The sequence below is a fragment of the Coregonus lavaretus genome (genome assembly GCF_964263955.1).
Source record: "Coregonus lavaretus genome assembly, chromosome: 1".
Lineage (NCBI taxonomy): Eukaryota > Metazoa > Chordata > Actinopteri > Salmoniformes > Salmonidae > Coregonus > Coregonus lavaretus.
Window position 1 is genome coordinate 49,621,596 of NC_139988.1, and position 21,119 is coordinate 49,642,714.

Consider the following 21,119-nt stretch of genomic DNA (forward strand, 5'->3'; position numbering starts at 1 on the left):
GTTATAACTGCCTCTGCAGCAGCTAATGGGGATCCATAATAAATACAAATAAATACAAATACACTTACTGGAGAGCTCTTAGCCCCACCCATCTCTTTAAGGATTCACATGTGAGGCCATGTGGTAAACGCATGCTATATCAAATAAAAGCCAGGTTTATTTGTCACATGCACAGGATACAGAAGGTACAGTGAAGTGGTTACTTGCAATATCAAAAACAAAAAGTGTCCAGATTAAAATATTGTCATTATTAGATGACGCTTACCCGACACACTTGTCTAAATTGATGGGTCATGTGAAGGAAATGCTATAACCACCCCCTAGCCACATCTAGCTAAGTGGATGGGGTCACTATTGTCTAGACATGTACACATGTTCATCAAATACAATAGATGGCCGTAATCACCCCCAGACACACCTGGCTAATTTGATGGGTCATGTAATAATCCGGCCGAAGTGGAGTCTTTTGTTTAGACATGTAGCTAGCTAGCTAAACAATGAACCGGCAAAATCCCAACTCATACTACCACCAATACAAACATTGTCATAGCTGTAGTTTGACTCTGCAGGTAGCTAAAGCTAACAAACTAGGTTCAACGTTAGCTAGCTAATATTAGGCTATAACTAGCAACGCAAATGGATTTCTGATTTGAATAATATTACTACACAGATCATACACGTAACGTTAGCTAGCGAACAGTGTGCTTTAACTTGCAATAAAAATGACTTTCTGACAAAATTTGAAACGTATATCTTAAAATATAGCTAGAATCTTAACCGTATACATGGATGAACGCAGACTGGAACCATTTAACTCCATTTTGTTTGTAGCTACATCTTGTTTGGCCAGCGTTGTGTCAAGTCACTCCGGTTCACACTGACCGTGGCGTGTGCAGAAAGTAGCCCATCACTTTTTCCAACTGATCTGTCGATAGCGCCTGCTAAATTCAGGGCATCAATATTGTTGAGAAAAGTAGCAAAACTTTTATAGTTCTCAATGGCTAACGTTATATCTTTCAAAAATGGCGCGGTAGAAAGGACTGTCAACACATACTGAACAGCTCACGTTATAGACAGAAGCATGCTACATGATAGATCAATCCAAACATCTCCCGGCATGTTCAGCCCATCCATTATCTCAGCCAATCATGACTAGCAGGAAGGTTCCTGTCTTTTTTTGTGGCTAAACCAAGTAGGCTCGTAATTTAACAATTTGATTTGTATTTATGGTTGGAATACAAGTTTGTTATTAAGACACATGTTCACATGTTCCAGAAGGCTTTTCTTCCAAAAAATGCATTTAGATAAAAAATGAATGTTTATGTTCAAATGTCGCTCCTGTGCAGTAGTGACGTGCGACATACGCCTAGTTTCCTGAAACGAGTCACATACGCTGTGTACTTTATGATTTTCTTTCTTCATCACATGTTGAAAGACTTATGAAATGTGATTTTAGTTGGATTGATCTTCCTTTAAATAACTTATATTATTGTATATTCATATGCTTCTTAAAGACAGGCTCAGAACCTTCAAACTAAATAAGAAAACAATTTGACCTTTTCTCAATTTCAATCAAAACACATACATTTGCACACCCATTCTGAAAAATGATGATACATAATACATATACCAAAACAAATTCAGGTTCAATGCAATAATCGTTTAATAATTTAAAGGTCCAATGCAGCTATTTTTATCTCAATATCAAATCTTTACTGGGTGACAATCAAGTACCTTACCGTGATTGTTTTCAATTAAAATGGTCCCCCAGAAAAGCGCAATAGCAAAGAGCAAAATCATGAAATACAGTGTTACAATTACACTGCATATGAAGAGGATGGTTAAAAAAGTAATAACTCAGAAATTGTGTTCTGTGTCCTGATTGACCATATTAGACTGAAAAAACCCTGCAAGGCCACAGCTATCCCCTGGTGGCGTAGAGGGTTAATGATCTGGCTGCTGATTTGAAGATACCTTGTAAATATGGGCCCATAAGTACACAGCATATAAAGAGGATGGGTGAAGCAGTGGAGGATGCTGAGGGGAGGACAGCTCATAATAATGGAATCAAACACACGGTTTTCATGTGTCTGATACCAATCCATTCTTTTGACACTCTTATCCAGAGCAACTAGGGTGAAGTGCCTAGCTCAATGGCACAGACACATTTTTCACCTGGTTGACTCTGGGATTCAAACCAGCAACCTATCAATTATTGGCCCAACGCTCTTAGCAACTAGGCTACCTGCCGCCCCATTCCAGCCATTACACTCCATTCTAGCCATTATTATGAGCTCTCCTCCCCTAGGCAGCCTCCACTGGGGTGAAGTGATGGTGAATAACCCAGTTACCAGTATTTCCCTGGGTTAGTTATGTCTAAACCCTAGATTAAATAGCGCTCTATCGCCGCACCAAACAAAAACAATATGTCACTTTTTCTTTGTAAGAGCAGGGATAGAGTGCCGTCTGAAACAAAAGAGTGCGCCTCGTCGGACCTTTGACAACAAAAAATCTAATCAATTTTGATTTGTCACATCGTGTAGACTAACAGTGAAATGCTTACTTAAGGGTCCTTTTCCAACAATGCTGAGTAAAATAAAGTATTAAATAATAATAGAAATAGTGACACAAGGAATAAATACACAGTGAATAACGAATAACAATAACGAGTAAAAATAACATGGCTATATATAGGGAGTACCAGTACCAAGTCGATGTGCAGGGGTCCGAGGTAATAGAGGTAGCTATGTACATATAGGTAGGGGTAAAGTGACTAGGCAACAGGATAGATAATAGACTGAGCTGTAGCAGCAGCGTATGTGGAGCAGTAGCAGCAGGGTATGTTGTGAGTGTGAAAGTGTGGTGTGAGTGTGTGTGTGGCATCAGTATGCATGTGTGCGCATGTTATGTGTGTGTGTGTGTGTGTGTGTTGGGGTGTAAGTATGTGTGAGTGTGTGGGTAGAGTCCATTGTGTGTGCATAGAGTCAGTGTAAGAGAGGTAGTTCAAAAAAGGGTCAATGCAGGTAGTCCTGGTAGTTTGGCATCTGAACTGTGCATTAGAAGGCTAAAAAGGACACATGGAATTCCTGATTGACCATACTGGCATGGCTATGTAATGAAAAAAGTACTGTAGATGTAAACGAGCTTCCCTGGTGGCGCAGAGGCTAAAAGACCTGATTTGGGAACCATACATTGCAAGTTCAAGCCCCACATGTCAACATATGAAGTGTAAAAAAAAAAGGTTGTGTTTGTATGATGAAATGCTGTTAAAATGTCCTATAAATTAAAATGCCATCTGTCATTGTATCACCAAGAATACAGTTCTCAATTTCAAATTGCCATTACATCTGGAGAAAAACTGCTTAAGGAGCTACAAATTTGCATGCTGAGAATGTTGTGGAAATTTTAGGTAAAACTTAAATGTAACATTTTCTAAGTGTTCTGAGGATCTCCAAGACAAGGTCAAAGGTACAGTACCAGTCAAAGGTTTGGACACACTTATTCATTCCAGGGTTATTCTTTATTTTTTACTATTTTCTACATTGTAGAATAATAGTGAAGACATCAAAACTATGAAATAACACATATGGAATCATGTAATAACCAAGAAAGTGTTAAACAAATCAAAATATATTTTATATTTGAGATTCTTCAAATAGCCACCCTTTGCCTTGATGACAGCTTTGCACACTCTTGGCATTCTCTCAACCAGCGTCATGAGGTAGTCACCTGGAATGCATTTCAATTAACAGGTGTGCCTTGTTAAAAGTTAATTTGTGGATTTTCTTTCCTTCTTAATGCATTTGAGCCAATCAGTTGCGTTGTTACAAGGTACAGGGGGTATAGGGAAGATAGCCCTATTTGGTAAAAGACCAAGTCCATATTATGGCAAGAACAGCTAAAATAAGCAAAGAGAAACGACAGTCCATCATTACTTTAAGACATGAAGGTCAGTCAATACGGAAGATTTCAAGAACTTTGAACGTTTCTTTAAGTGCAGTCGCAAAAACCATCAAGCGCTATGATGAAACTGGCTCTCATGAGGACCGCGACAGGAATGGAAGACCCAGAGTTAACTCTGCTGCAGAAGATAAGTTCATTAGAGTTACCAGACTCAGAAATTGCAGCCCAAATAAATGCTTCACAGAGTTCAAGTAACAGACACATCTCAACATCAACTGTTCAGAGGGGACTGTGTGAATCAGGCCTTCATGGTCGAATTGCTGCAAAGAAACCACTACTAAAGAACACCAATAATAAGAAGAGACCTGCTTGGGCCAAGAAACACGAACAATGGACATTAGACAGTGGAAATCTGTCTTTTGGTCTGGAGTCCAAATTTGAGATTTTTGGTTCCAACCGCCGTGTCTTTGTGAGATGCGGTGTGGGTGAACGGATGATCTCCACATGTGTTTTTCCCACCGTAAAGCATGGAGGAGGAGGTGTTATGGTGTGGGGGTGCTTTGCTGGTGACACTGTCTGTGATTTATTTAGAATTCAAGGCACACTTAACCAGCATGGCTACCACAGCATTCTGCAGCGATACGCCATCCCATCTGGTTTGGGCTTAGTGGGACTATAATTTGTTTTTCAACAGGACAATGACCCAACACACCTCCAGGCTGTGTAAGCGCTATTTTACCAAGAAGGAGAGTGATGGAGTGCTGCATCAGATGACCTGGCCTCCACAATCCCCCGACCTCAACCCAATTGAGATGGTTTGGGATGAGTCAGACCGCAGAGTGAAGGAAAAGCAGCCAACAAGTGCTCAGCGTATGTGGGAACTCCTTCAAGACTGTTGGAAAAGCATTCCAGGTGAGTACCTCATGAAGCTGGTTGAGAGAATGCCAAGAGTGTGGCCAAAGCTGTCATCAAGGCAAAGGGTGGCTATTTGAATAATCTCAAATCTAAAATATACTTTGATTTGTTTAACACTTTTTTGTTTACTACATGATTCCATACGTGTTATTTCATAGTTTTGATGTCTTCACTATTATTCTACAATGTACAAAATAGTAAAAATAAAGAAAAACCCTTGAATGAGTAGGTGTGCCCAAACTTTTGACTGGTAGTGTATATTGCCTGAACATCAATGGAATATTATGTTAAATCTAAAACAAACATGCTATAAAAGTCATAAAAGCGGATTTATTTGGAAATTGTGGAACATTTTGCAACATTGTGGGAATGTTCTGTGCAAGCTATGTGAAAATCACAAGAATATTCTTGCAACATCCCAGACAACTCCCGTAACTTAATTAAATGTTCTGGTAACCTTTAACGAACTTAGACCAGGTGTTCTGTCAACATTCTTACAATATTATAGGAATGTCCTGTGCAACTTAAGTTAAACATTGTATGAATGCAAGCACAACTGAGCATATTTTGTGTGTCACGCCCTGGCTCTGGGGACTCTTAAATGTTGAGCCAGGGTGTGTAGTTTCGATGTTGTGTTTGTCTATGTTAGTTTCTAGATCGTTTAGATCTATGTTGGCCAGGGTGGTTCCCAATCAGAGGCAGCTGTAGCTCGTTGTCTCTGATTGGGGACCATACTTAGGCAACCTTTTGGCACCAGTCAGTTGTGGGATCTTGTTCCGTGTGAGGTATGTTATTTGTCTACCTTGGACTTCACGTTTCGTTTGTTGTGCGTTTATTCGTTAAATAAACATGAATGCATATCACGCTGCGCCTTGGTCCTTCCCGTCTGTAAACGACCGTGACAGAAGATCCCACCAATCCTGGATCAAGCAGTGTGACGAGGAGAGAGGATGGACTTGGGAGGAGATGAGGGAGAGTCTGGCAAGAGGGATGGAGGCCATGATCACGGGGGAGAGACAAGCCCAAAAAATGTTTAGGGGGGGGCTCACGCCGTGGACGACGAGGCAGCAGGAGGCCGCGATAGAGCGGTTCCGCTGTTTAGCAGAGGAGGCCACCAGATTAGGGGGGTCATTGGTTCAGAGGGAGCAGAAGGAAAGTGTAGAGGCACGGCGAGAGGAGCTGGTTAGGCAGCAGAAGGAGCGGGGGTTAATGAAGGAACCCAGTCCCGCTCCTCACACCAATCAAGTGGTGCGTGTCGCCAGTCCGGTCCGGCCCGTTCCTGCCCCTCGCACCAAGCCAGTGGTGCGCGTCGCCAGCCCGGCCCGGCCTGTTCCTGCCCCCCGCACCAAGCCAGTGGTGCGCGTCATCAGCCAGGTCCGGCCTGTTCCTGCTCCCTGCACCAGGCCAGTGTTGCGCGTCGCCAGTCTGGTACGGCCCGTTCCTGCTCCCCGCACCAAGCCAGTGGTGCGCGTCGTCAGCCCAGTCTGGCCCGTTCCTTTTCCCCGCACCAAGCCAGGGGTGCGCGTCATCAGCCAGGTCCGGCCCGTTCCTACTCCCCGCACCAAGCCAGTGGTGCGTGTGTCCAGTCCGGCACGGCCCGTGCCTGTTCCACCGGTGCCTGGTCCGGCACCGGTCAGCTGCTCCACTCCGGAGCCAGAGCAATCCGCTCCACCGGGGTCCAGTCCAGCTCCGGTCAGCGGCTCCACTCCGGAGCCAGAGCAGTCCACTCCACCGGTGCCTGATCCAGCTCCGGTCAGCGGCTCCACTCCGGAGCCAGAGCAGTTCGATCCACCGCCGTCGGGTCCAGCTCCAGTCAGCGGTTCCAGACCAGACCAGGGGCGCAACAGGGAGGCGGATAACAGGTGGTGGTCACGGCCGGAGCCGTATCCGCCTCCGAGGCGGAATGCCCACCCGGCCCCTACCCTGTTATGTTTAGGTTGCGCGGTCGGAGTCCGCACCTTTGGGGGGGGGGGGGGGTACTGTCACGCCCTGGCTCTGGGGACTCTTAAATGTTGAGCCAGGGTGTGTAGTTTCGATGTTGTGTTTGTCTATGTTAGTTTCTAGATCGTTTAGATCTATGTTGGCCAGGGTGGTTCCCAATCAGAGGCAGCTGTAGCTCGTTGTCTCTGATTGGGGACCATACTTAGGCAGCCTTTTGGCACCAGTCAGTTGTGGGATCTTGTTCCGTGTGAGGTATGTTATTTGTCTACCTTGGACTTCACGTTTCGTTTGTTGTTTTGGTTGTGCGTTTATTCGTTAAATAAACATGAATGCATATCACGCTGCGCCTTGGTCCTTCCCGTCTGTAAACGACCGTGACATTGTGTTTTGGGAACCTGTTCCTACAACCTAATGAAACATTCTGGGAACCTTTAAAGAACATATTCTTGCAACATCAGGCAAACGTTTTATACAAACATTCTATAATCATCAGTATGACTGGACAGTTTTTGTGTTATGAGAGTATTTGCCACGACCTAACAAATGTTGTGAGAACATTCACAGAACCAATTTTGGTTTGCTGGGATGAGTATCTCAAGTAGCTCTTGCACTATGCTTTAGCAATCAAAGCAGAAGTTATACACATTTTATCCAACATGACATAGGGTTCAACTGAACCCACAGCGTTTGTGTTGCCAATACCATGAGTCAACCAACTGAGCCATCGGGGCAGCCATACACAGGATTTTGAATTAGGAAAATATGACTCCAAAACATGTATTGGTTAAGTTGAGGTTTCATTTTAAAATGTATGAATGACTCCTCTTGATTGCACATTATTTGACAGATTGGTCATGGGATTGATTGATGGATCCATGCCTTTGTATTTCCCTCAATGTAAATTCACACAGTGCAGTGCATAGCTAGCATCCACCATACAACGTCAAAGTTCAGAATAAGCCCTTTTTCATATTTGATGGCGTGTCCATAAAATCAAACGTGGAGTCTCTGCTTCCGTTCCAAGCATTCAGGCCAAACATTCCCTGTCCTTTTCCCTGATCTTTGCCTTCTATTCCTGAGTCACTCCTCTCACCCTGACCATCAATCCCCCCTGAGGGGTTAAACTCACTGAACCTGAGTGACAAGAGGCCTTATATGGGAAAGGCATTGGGTCAGTGGATCCAACCTTAAAGGAGAATTTTGCTTTTTTTTTTTACAGCCAAATCTCTATTTTTGATGTAAATGGCATGTTATACACTGAACAAAAATATAAACGCAACATGCAACAATTTCAAAGAATTTACTGAGTTACAGTTCATATAAGGAAGTCAGTCAACTGAAATAAGTTCATTAGGCCCAAATCTATGGATTTCACATGACTGGGAATACAGATATGCAGATATCTGTTGGTCACAGGGGGCCAGTATGAAAAATGTATGCACTCACTAACTGTAAGTCGCTCTGGATAAGAGCGTCTGCTAAATGACTAAAATGTAAAATGTAGGTACCTTCATAAAAAAAGGTAGAGGTGTGGATCAGAAAACCAGTCAGTATCTGGTGTGACCACAATTTTCCTCACGCAGCGCGACACATCTCCTTCGCATAGAGTTGATCAGGCTGTTGATTGTGGCCTGTGGGATGTTGTCCCACTCCTCTTCAATGGCTGTGTGAAGTTGCTGTATATTGGTGGGAACTGGAACACGCTGTTGTACACATCGATCCAGAGCATCCCAAACATGCTCAATGGGTGACATGTCTGGTGAGTGTGCAGGCCATGGAATAACTGGGACAATTTCAGCTTCCAGGAATTGTGTACAGATCCTTGCGACATGGGCCGTGCATTATCATGCTGAAACATGAGGTGATGGTGGCGGATGAATGGCACGACAATGGGCCTCAGGATCTCTGTGCATTGAAATTGCCATCGATAAAATGCAATTGTGTTCGCTGTCCGTAGCTTATGCCTGCCCATACCATAACCCCAACGCAACCATGGGCACTCTGTTCACAACGTCGACATCAGCAAACCGCTCACCCACACGACGCCATACAGCTCTGGTGGACATTACTGCAGTCAGCATGCCAATTGCACACTCCCTCAAAACTTGAGACATCTGTGGCATTTTGTTGTGTGACAAAACTGCACATTTTACAATGGCCTTTTATTGTCCCCAGCATGCTGTAATGATCATGCTGTTTAATCAGCTTCTTGATATGCCACACCTGTCAGGTGGATGGATTATCTTGGAAAAAGAGAAATGCTCACTAAGAAGGATGTAAACAAATATGTGCACAAAATTTGAGAGAAATAAGCTTTTTGTGCGTATGGAAAATGTTGGGGATCTTTTCCTGACAATTTGATCAATATATCCCAACCAGAACTGAACTACCAATAATGTCTGTATTACTTTAAACTGTTGGTCTATCTATAACAGTTTAGAAAGTCACCACCAAACCCCTGCTTTAACTACATTTTAATGTCATAACCCATTATTCTATTTGTGTACTCTTCACCACGCTTGGCATGCCCCCCTGGGAAACATTGTTTTTGAATGACTGTGAGAAAGTCAGTTCTGGTGACTTTTCTACTCCAAAGTGAATGAAAATAAATGTATTCCAGAAATTAAGTTAACAATATACTGCATCACTACACTAAGAACGTTTCTGTTTCTAAAAGGACATATTTGGGGATTTTTTTTAGCATTTTGTCATGTTTTCAGTGCCCCCATACTGCACAACGAGGATGAGGAAGTGAATTGCTGGTTGGGGTAAACAAGTGAAATCGCGGTGTCTGGAGTCTCTGGACCCTTCCATAACAGGCCATTTACATCAAAGATCTTCTCCTTTAAGTTATCATGGATGGCTGCCATTAAAATAAGGTGCATCTGTGTCCAACTAGCTGAAGGCTACTCACTCCAGTGTCCATGGTTTCTTTCTTTCTTTTTTTCTTTTTTCTTTCTTTCTTTCTGACTGGGTCCCATCCATCACTTGAAAATGGGCTTTTCTGGAAGTCGCTGACGTTCAGATGATAAGCATGCTGATAGGGACCTGTCATTCACACAAGGCAGAGGAAACAGTCAACCTTATGTCCTGCAAGACTTGGAAATGTGAGTAACTCTGTGTTTTCCACCCATTAAATTCTGGTCCTGTTTGAAGAAAATAGGTGAAGTAACGGAAACGGTTTGTTCCATCGCTCTGAGATGATGGTCCGTGTGTGTGTGTGTGTGTGTGTTGACAGACTGTATGAGGTCATTGCATCTGTCATCACTTTCATGTGGCTACACCTATGGCCTGGACTGTAGCAACTCTCCTCTACTCACACCACATACACCCCCACGCCAAGCACCATATTCAAACATAACACAGCTTATCCACTGGCTACATGCTCTCGGCGGTGCTCTTCTCTTGTGTTTTTATCCTCACAAGTAGTAAATGGTTAGTCTGAGTTTGTGCTTTTAAACACAACTTTCAAATGTAAAAACAACATTTCAGTATGTGCACTCTGAGAATGAATACACCCTGAGAGAGTTTCCCTTGTCAATTAAACCAAATATTTTGTCTTTACTGCCTCACATTACCTACAGATGTGTCAGTAAAGCGCGTCTAACTCTGATGGATCAGTCTGCCTGCAGCAGTGTGAATCAAAACATGCCCATGTTTTTCCTCATGTTTTTCCTGTGTGTGAATCCCATGTCTCATATGTTTTTGTTCAGAGACTGTGTGTGAGTGTGTGTGTGTGTGTGTGTGTGCGTGCGTGCGTGTGTGTGTACGCATGCTCGGGAGGAAGTGGAGAGGTTGTGGGGCTAGCAGTGTCTGGCGTGTGAGATCCCTGTGGTGGCGGCCATTTCCCTGTGTTACTAAACAAACAGGATGATAGCTCACTTATCTCGTTGATAACTGTTATTTCAGAACTTATTTCAGACCTTCAGATCATGGGTAAGAGCGGAGTACATCAACCTAAGTCATTCACAGACTGTATGAAATAGTGCACATTTGACCAGCTTCGATCACAGGGACACTCAGCTCATATCAATTTACAAAAGCTCATGTAGACCTACACCAAGGAATCCATTAAGCTTAATTCACCCAAGTGAAGGTGGTAAATCAATTATGCATTACACATTTTTACTGGACAAACCAATTAAATGTATTCAAGTCAGCCAGGTCACCCGTGATACAAGTCAGTATTCGACATCCATCCACACTTTGAATAATGACGTTTGGAACAACTTCTAAATGTTTTATGATTGAGAAACATGGATGAACGTCTAATTCTGACGAGAGACCGTGAGAGCTGGTTGGTGAAAGAATTATACATACACTGCATTCGGAAAGTATTCAGACCCCTTAACTTTTTTTCACATTTTGTTACATTACAGCCTTATTCTAAAATGGATAAAATAAAATAAAAAATCCTCATCAATCTACAAACAATACCCCATAATGACAAAGCATAAACTGGTTTTTAGAATTTTTTGCAAATGTATAACAAATAAAAAACAGAAATACCCTTTGCTATGAGACTCGAAATGTATTTGTGCGCCAGTGGATATCCAGGTGCACAAGCACGTAGGCACTGACATAAGTTTGGCTCGAGGCATTGATTGTATTTGACGGGTGTTCTGTGTGTCGATACAACATGTCCAATGTTTTATCTGGCTTCTTTGAGGATGTGGCTGCTGCGCTCTGTTATTCATATTGATACAATCAATTTAAATGTCCACATTTACTCCACAGTTGGCGGTGCGGGACAGAAGAGATTGGGGAGAGGGGGATGGTTTAATTTTCGTGTACGCGGGAAGAGAGCGCTCACCCAAACTGTCACCATTTTAGGCCAGGGGCGCTTGATTCAGGCGATCCTTCTTGTTAAGTGCGTGCGTGAGGGGATGAGGTGATTGAGTTGGCGCCAGAGAGGTCGGGGTTAGGGGACAAGGACTGCACAGGTAGAGCCAGAAAGACTATACACTCTGATATAACCACAGGTGGAAAGAAACTCAACGTACGGATAGAGGACCACATACCACCACGAGACTGTCCTCACAGAATAAAGCAGCAGAACTAAAATATTCAGAAAATAGGCCTTAATAGCCTATTATAGGCTATATGGCTTAATTTATTAGGATAGGCTAATGTAGCCTAAAACACTGGGATTAGTGCACTGTTAGGCCTAGGCTACTTAAAGTGATAAGAAATCAATAGGCTAAATGTCTCTAAAGACAAGTTTTGCCAAACCCCACACCGACACCCGAGCTGCTATTGGAGGTCGCCGCTCAATAATCGAGTTTGATAAAATGCCGCTGCCAGTTTTACTCCTAGTTGGATTGGAAGTGTATGACACGCACGCGCACGCACGCACACACACAGACACACACACACACACACACACACACACACACACACACACACACACACACACACATACACATACACATACACAGACACACACACATACACACACACACACACACACACTACCCATGGACCCACTGTGCATGAGAACAGCAAATCATTTACACCACCATTTCGATTAATTATAATACGCTTCATCATAGTGCCTATTAAATTGACAGATAGGCAACATTTTCAGAAGAGACACTTGCGTGTGTATATGCTCTAACTCTCTTTCTCAGAAGAATAAAGAAAAGCTTGCAGTCCTCCGTGACTGCATTAGTAGACTATTGCATTTCATTTTAATTATTTACCCCTCCCTGAAAGTCCTCAACGTTCGTTATTAGCCGGGTCCAGATTTTAACGAGTTGGTATACCACACAAGTTTGGGAGCACCGCGAACCATTAAACTTTAATGTCGGTCAATTTGCCAGTGAGAATCTGGAGATCAAATATTAATAATTTTATGCCCTCTGTTAAATAATCAGGTCCCTGAAGCTTTCGAGAGGAGAGAAAATCAATGACCCATATGGTTTCATTTTCATTTAATTGTTTTAAAGGTTGTGTTTTTGTTTGTTGAATTTATACAAATTAATTAGGTCTAGATTAATAACGCATTCCGAAAACTGGCTTTGATAATTTATTGGGCTTTTATTTAGATATGTTACAGGTAGCCAATATTTATTCATTTTAACTTGAATGTTATTGAATACATAATACAAAGCCATTGATCATTAATGACGTATACAGAGTGAATAAGACAGTTGCATTCAAAATACCGAGTTTGTAGTCAAATGGTTTATACTATTTTAATTTTATTTCACGAAATATTTGATAGGCATGCAAGGCGTGTGTGAATAGCCTGAATATGTCTGGGGGTAACTGACACATGCACACTCAGTCAATGGCTAATTAAAAACCATTCGTTTTGTAATGATGCCACTATAGGAAACATAAATAAATAATGGGGTCATTATAGGAGATCATTATAGGAGTTGTGCACGCGATATGCTTATCTTTAATTGGCCTATTTGATCGCTCTTTTTCCCTGAAAGCCTAAAAAACTCCCCCTGCTGTATATGGCATGGATATGTTTGGAAGTATTGGATTTTAATTACATATAGGCTATGCTACTAAGAAATATAGAATCAAGAGATGAACCTACAATTCACAAGTGAATTGAATAACTTTGGAATTACGCATGGGCCTATGCCAGTAATACGTTTTATATAAAGGATGAGCACATTGTAGGTCTGTTTGACATTCATTATGATATGCAGTTAACTAAAGGTTTAGTATGCTATTAATCGATTTACTTCCTCTTAATTTCCTTGTATCAAGACAAAGTTGGCTATTTGTTGATGTTTTTCCCCAATTATAACCGATAGAGTTTTATTGTGCGTAATATTGTTGGGTTGCGTATTTGCTTGACCAGAGATTTGTTTCCAGTTCAATTGTGTTCCCAAGAAACACGGTCAAATAGAGACCTTTGATTAGGCCTACCTTAAATAAGTTGAACACAGAGGCCTATATCCATTTATTATTTATGATGGATGGATGGACGGAGCTCTCGAAGCACGTTAAACAATTTCACTGCTTGCACGGAGTTGACCACGCACCTATTTAATTGATGTTGTGAAAATGTACTGTACCATGAGGTGAAATAAATAGGCTACAGAATATAAACATTGCCTACTTTCACAAGACTCCGCCTGGTGTTTATGAAGTGTGCCACGAGTCCATAGAGGAGGCGCGCAGCTTTCACTGAATGAGCTTGTGGTCTCTCCGTAGTGTCTTTAGCCAATTGAGCCTCGAGGCCTAAAATTGGGTCTTAATCTCGCTCTGCCTATTTGGCACTTTGATTGATGCTCTCTTACTCCAGCCGGCAAGGCTGCCTGAGCCAAAAAGGAAGAAGAAAAAAACAGACAATCGCTTTTAGTTTAGCCTCACACACATACACTCTCTCACGCACACATGCACCCACACCTATTAGATAACGACTGGAGAGAGCAGAATACGTTTTTAAGCTCCAAGATAAGGCGCACGGCGTGGAGCACCTCTGTAACTCGCGGGGGGCTCGCGGAGGCCATGGATCATATTGAAGCGCATCTCCATCACACTCACGTGGAGCCCATCAGCTTTGGGATCGACCACATCCTCAACAATGTGGATCAGAGCTGCATGCTCGGCGGTAGGATGCCCGAGTCGGACTATGGACTCGGCTGCGTTGTCAGCACTGCCTACAACACCATGACCGGTAACTTCACCGGCAACAACTCTGGATATAACAGCAACGCATATGGGGTAGCCAATCTGAGCGGCACCTATAACATGAACATGGGGATGAACGTCAGTGGGAATAACGTTAACGCGGCTGGAGTCATCCGTGTGCCTGCGCACCGGCCTCTGAACAGTGGACACTCGTCCATCCCCGGTGGTATGTCCACCATGCCAGGCTCGATTAACAACCTGACGGAATTTACCTTCCCCTGGATGGAGAGCAACAGAAGATACACCAAAGACAGGTTCACAGGTAGACCACCGCTAATGCACATAAAATGTGGTTGGTTGTCTGGGAATTAAATAGCAATATGCATGGCGTTGCCATGTTTATCATGAGACAATCCCTGTCATGCTATTTGTTTCTGATGTTGGTCCTTGAATGCACGTAGCCTAGTTATTTTTTCTGATGAACTTAGCTCTGAAAATAATCGATAATAAATCATATGCTAGGCTTCTGCTTAACACGCTGTGTAATTTCATGAGACAATTTTAGTTGATGAACACCAATGGCTTTTATTTATTTTATTAGGCCTTTCTAGCTCATAAGAAGCACCTACAATTAACGTTGACTTATAGATAATATAGCCTAAGACATCTGCATGCTATCGAAATAGCCTAAATTACATTTCCCAAATGGCTACAACAAAGTATAGGCTAACACCTACCCATTCTTGTTTCTTAGCGCTCCATGATTTAACATGAAAATGATCCTTCAAACCAACATTTTAAAAGTTAACTTCAAGCCTACACTCTTAGAAAAAAAGGTTCTGGATCCAAAAGGGGTTCTATGCTTGCTTCATATATGGAACCGCTTAAAGTTCTATATAGAACCGAAATTGTTTCCATATAGAACCCTATATGGAACCCAAGGGTTATATAAGGAACCAATTATCAAATCAAAGTTTATTGGTTGTGTACACAGATTTGCATATGTCATCGAAGGTGTAGCCAAAAGCTTGTGTTTCTAGCTCCAACAGTGCAGTAATACCTAGCAATAATAATGCAAAAACAATACACAGATTTTGGTTTTGAAGAAGAACTCCTGGGTTTTTGATCAAATAACCCTACAAAAGGTTCTATATAGAACATTTAGGGGTGCCATATATGAAGCAAGCAATAAAACCATTTTTGGTTCTATACAGAACCTTTTTTTCTAAGAGAGTGGGATGGTTTTAATTATTAGTTTTTTTACTAAAGTTTTTTCCTCCCACTTATATCATTCAGGCCTGCACGTATCAGAGTAGACTGTTAACAATAGGATGTTTGGTCTAGGAATTTGACATTTCATATTGAATTCGCACTTCTTTGTGTCAAGTTCCGGCATTTGAACCCTTTAATTTTCCCTGCGAGCTATAGATCTCCCCTCTCAGTCTGACGTTGCTTGAACTTGCTTCGCTGCTATGTTGCTGCTCTCTTTCTGATTTTGCTGCTTGCTTTTGCCCCTATCTATCCGTCTCCCAATCCAGTGGCGCTTTCACCCCTCACTGTAACACGCCGTGTAGGTCACCCGTACCAGAACCGAACGCCCCCTAAGAAGAAAAAGCCCCGGACGTCTTTTACCCGCCTGCAGATCTGCGAGTTGGAGAAACGCTTTCACCGACAGAAGTACCTGGCTTCCGCAGAGCGCGCGGCTTTGGCTAAGGCCCTCAAGATGACTGACGCGCAAGTCAAAACATGGTTCCAGAACAGAAGAACAAAATGGAGGTGAGATTACTGATGATTATCTGTATAGCCTACATTTAACGTAGCCTATAAGGTGTACTCTCCAGCGCGGAATGTCATAGTTTGTTGTGTGTGTGTGTGTGTGTGTGTGTGTGTGTGTGTGTGTGTGTGTGTGTGTGTGTGTGTGTGCGCGCTTGCGCGCGCGTGTGTGTGTGTTTTAGCTCTGTTGGTGATTTTATGTATAGCATGGGCTATTTATTTACACTCCAAGAAGGCTACAAACCCAACAAAAATAGCAATAGGCCAACACATTTGGGTGATATTTTACAAATATTAACTCTAATATAATAACGCATAGAAAATGATGTCTTTATGTATTATATGCCATGAATTAATTGTGTGCATTTGATAAAAATATGTACATAAATCCAATGGCCCCACTTCTACGTCTACCCCAGGTCGTAAATAGTATTTTATTATTGACGTTTTCGGTTCTAAACCTTTGCATTCAGTTAATTAATATTGTCTTGCAACAGTCAAGGAAAATACAAAGTGAGTCTTATAATGAGTTACATTCTGTGGCAACTTACTATATCCTATCCCACAAAAGTAGGATAATGATTTCCCTTAGCATATGACTACTCTTGTAAAAGTGAAATGTTTTTTTCATCTTTCGAAATAATGTTATTTCAGACAAAAATAATGTGTTCTAAGGTCTTTATTAAAGATATTTTCAGGTGAAACATATCGTGGGTAATAGTGGAAGGCCTATTTGTCCACGTCTTTTACGCATTAATATAGAAGTTATTTTCAGTAGCCTATCTACTGAAGCAGTTAAATACATCTCTGGAGATTGGATTTTAGAAAATTAAAAAATAACAAAACAATCAACGATTAAATATGATGTTATATAGCCTAGCCCTAAGAATAAGTATGAAGTCAATGGGAGAACATAACAGCAAAATCTAAAGAAAGATTTAGGCCATCAGACGAAGACAAATTAATTGCCAAAACTTTATTTATTGCCACATAGGCTATTGTTGGCTGAGAAAAATGTCGAACTTTGTGGGAAATTTGCATTTGGATATCAGCTTTTAGCCAACAGGTTAATAATGCTTAAGCAAGCAATTTAGCCTACAGGCTAATTTTGTCAAACAATGTGTTAAAATCTAGGCTAATCATGCTTGATTAAACGTGTTTAAATTAATCCAGAAGACATTCACTTTGTGTCAAAATGTGATGTAGGCCTCTAGGCCTGTACGTATATGACGCAGCCTGTTTGGATATAATTTCCCTCTGACGCCTCAGTGTCTCTCTTGTGTCTCCGGTGTTCTAGACGCCAGACAGCGGAGGAGAGAGAAGCAGAGCGACAGCAGGCCAATCGGATCCTCATGCAACTCCAACAGGAGGCTTTTCAGAAAACGATAAACCAACCGGCAAACCCGGACCCGCTCTGCCTACATAACAGCTCCTTGTTTGCGCTTCAGAACCTCCAGCCGTGGACTGAAAACACCGCCAAAATCAGCAGCGTGTCCGCCTGCGAATAACAAACTCTGACCGCTTTTATTTTCTCTCTTTAAAGTGATTGTAGTAATATAGGGAACAACTTTTTAAGATCATGAAGAGGAGTTGAAAAAATATGACACACGAGGACCAGGATTTATCTGACACTGCCTCGAAAAAAGTTTAGGTTGATAGTGTCAGTGAACTTAAGCCAGGACACGAGCCCAATAGCAACGTGCTTTTTGAGTTTCAGTTTATCTGCCTGTTTTTACGTGAATTCATTTCGGAAGTTTTATTTACAATTTTCAGTAGAACATAATCCAGTCCTAATTATGGACTAAGCCTATAGATAGACCTTGATATAAGTTAATAATAAGTAAGCACTTATTTTAGCACTTTCTCTTACAGGAAAACGTATAGATATTCATACCTGATCATTTGAGGAATAGGCCTAATTCAAGAAAAATTTATCGATTCGTAATAATAATAATAATATGCCATTTAGCAGACGCTTTTATCCAAAGCGACTTACAGTCATGTGTGCATACATTTTTAGGTATGGGTGTTCCCGGGGATCGAACCCACTACCCTGGCGTTACAAGCACCATGCTCTACCAATTGAGCTACAGAGGACCATTCGTGGCATAAATTCAGTAGCCTATCTGTATCTCATAACAATGTTTATATTGCTAACAATGGTTATAAATTAGGTTTTAGCAGTTGGCTAGACGCAACCCCTTTCTCTCTGTGCAGGGAAGAAGCAATGACAATAGGTGACAATTCACCATCTCATCAAGTTTCTCTCTTATAAATGAGTAATTATCTTTGACCTTTTACCATATCACTCAAGCACTTATTAATTTGGATTAAACTTTATTGCAGTCTGCTATTTACCTGGTATTTGCTTAGAAATTAGTTAGCTAAATATTTTCCTAAATAATTATCCGATATTAGTTGTTGATTTTGTCTTTCAAACCACCACCATGGTAGCAATATTAATGTTGCCTTGAGTTTGTTGAAGTGAAAATGTTTTTTTTTGTTTTTCTGGTAGGTAGCCTATCCATTGTTACTATGCAATTTCTTAGTAAAAACCAGGTAAACAGCTGAATTATGGCTGTAAAATAAGGTGTTATTTGTTAAATTGTCTTGTACTTTAGGCTATAGTCCTCTAATAATTTAAGTTATGGTGATCCATTTATACATATGGCTATAATTATAAGGCCATATGAAATATTTTTAAAGACTTAATACAGCAGTGTTGTGCTTTGTGTTTTTGTCATATTTTGTTTTAAACCAATGATCATCATTCATTTTGGAGTACATGGAAGGAACTACATTGCTGTGTCTGGGACAACTGATGGCCAGAACCCTCTTTGACTATAGGAACCATCCCTCATATATCTGCCCTATTAGTCAATACCAGACCTTTATAATGGGTGTTTCCAGCAAGTGATTGATACTGGTTGCTTGATCATGATGAATGTGAATCTACATTATGGAGTATGCGGCTCTGTACTTGTGTGTTAGTGTGACACTCATTGCAACTGTAAAGTGTATGTATGTGTGTGTGTGTGTGTGTGTGTGTGTGTGTGTGTGTGTGTGATGCTGATCTTATGCAGCTGTAGGACAGTGTGTGTGTGAGAGTTAGTCCAGGGCCTCTCTCCCCATGGTCAAAAAGGAATGTAGGGTAGAATTTCCCCATCTACTCAGAAATATCAGCACTGCAGCGTCACTTAAGTGGCTTTTCCAAAACCCCTAAAATTCCTAAACCAAGCAAGCATGCTGGCTTTCAGTTGTTTCAAAGCCCTCAAGGAAAAAAGGTGGTCATCAATTAAAATAAGTGGATAAGGACAGTGAGTGGCAGATTAGAATGAGGGCTTAAGCAACACCTTGCATTTCTTTCGTGTCCTCATCAGTCTTCTCATTTTTATTTTTTGAATCAGTATTCTTATTTGTTTTTTCATTACATTAAAATTATTTAGGCTTGGTTTATGTAATCAAATACATGTTATTGTATTTCGACCAAGTGAGCATTTACTACTTGTTTTCTCTGCCACAATTCCACTTGTCGTAACTACAATCAAACAATATTCGTGACACAGCCACAAATATTCCTCAGTTCTTGTGTTGCTATTATTCCTTTTTGTAACATACTGTGTGAAGTATGGATATTTCCAAACATGTCCTCCGTTTGATCTTATTGGGCTTTGCTTCCCTAATCTGTATTGTTGCAATGCATTTATCACTACACACTCCCAATGAGCATTAACCCTGAGCTACAGCTTAGTCTCCTCTTTACAGTAATGTATAACAGCCACAGTGAGTCACTGAAGGCCATGCATTTTTCATTCACCACCAGGGAAACAAAGCAGCACATCCTGAACAACATTAATTAAGAAGTTGAAACATAATTTGCAATAAACCGATCTGTGTCATGTCCTTCATGAACATTGCTACAATTAATTTGCAATAAATCCTATATATTAATGAATAGGACTGTATGAGACAAATTAGCTACAGTATAATCTCTTGTCTTCTAGACCCAGATGAATCACTGTTCCATGCAAAGCCATAAATCAATGTGTAGCCTATGTCTCTGAATTTGAAATGTATGAATGGAGCAAGGTTATTTTTCATTTCGAACTGCATTTAAAATAAATAGTTAATTGCAGACTTTATCCTGCAATCATTGTTTAATCATCATGACCAGAATAGGGCAATTTGTACGTTACGAATGTGTATTAAATGATTTTGTATTATTTGTAGTATTTGTATTCATGGTTTTATATTTGATAAATGTTTGGCTCTTCTAACCCATTAGTTATCTTGTTTAACATATAAGAAAATACTAAATAATGTCCATAAAAGCATTCCATAGGGCGGCGCACAATTGGCCCAGCGTCGTCCGGGTTTGGCCGGTGTAGGCCGTCATTGTAAAGAAGAATTTGTTCTTAACTGACTTGCCTAGTTAAATAAAGGTTAAAACAAATAAAAATAAAAAAATACCAAAGCTGTATCCCAATTTTTAACAAGGATTTATTTTCTCATCTCCTCTGGACCACTGATCGGTGGATTGATAGGTTACCATACTTCTTCCACACTTCACTGTTTTTAGTGATAAAGGATCCAAGGAATGCAAGAGAACCCATGAGAAACATCAATCTGTGTGTGTCACAAATAGCCATGCCAATGAAAATAGACTTTTTCAGACATGCACACATGCATACACTTTTTAAGGAGAAGAACATAGACCCATGCATTTTCCCACAGACATTCATAATGATGTTATCTCACGTTCTGCATCCAGAAGACATGATGATGAAAGCACTTACACAAGGACATACCGGTGGTGGTAGGTTGTGTTGTGTCCAAGGCTGCATCTGATCCCAATGCCTGACTGACGGTCAATGCTATACGGGATCCTTAGGACACCCCAACTCTGACGTTACCTCCCATTGATGTTGACATTTAAAATGGTTAAAGTTAGAGTTAGGTAAGGGTTAGGGTAAGAGTAGAGGTTAAGG

The 21,119-nt window shown here is 41.2% G+C and overlaps 1 protein-coding gene across 1 annotated transcript; it reads left to right on the forward strand.

Moving 5' to 3' along the window:
- Positions 1–14,235: 14,235 nt before the first annotated feature.
- Positions 14,236–17,639, forward strand: LOC311127142 (T-cell leukemia homeobox protein 1-like; the record flags this gene model as incomplete). The annotated part of the gene is made up of 3 exons (XM_084158907.1): positions 14,236–14,680; positions 15,897–16,134; positions 17,429–17,639. 3 exons carry the CDS (start codon positions 14,236–14,238, stop codon positions 17,637–17,639), a joined length of 894 nt encoding a protein of 297 aa, XP_084015033.1.
- Positions 17,640–21,119: the final 3,480 nt, after the last annotated feature.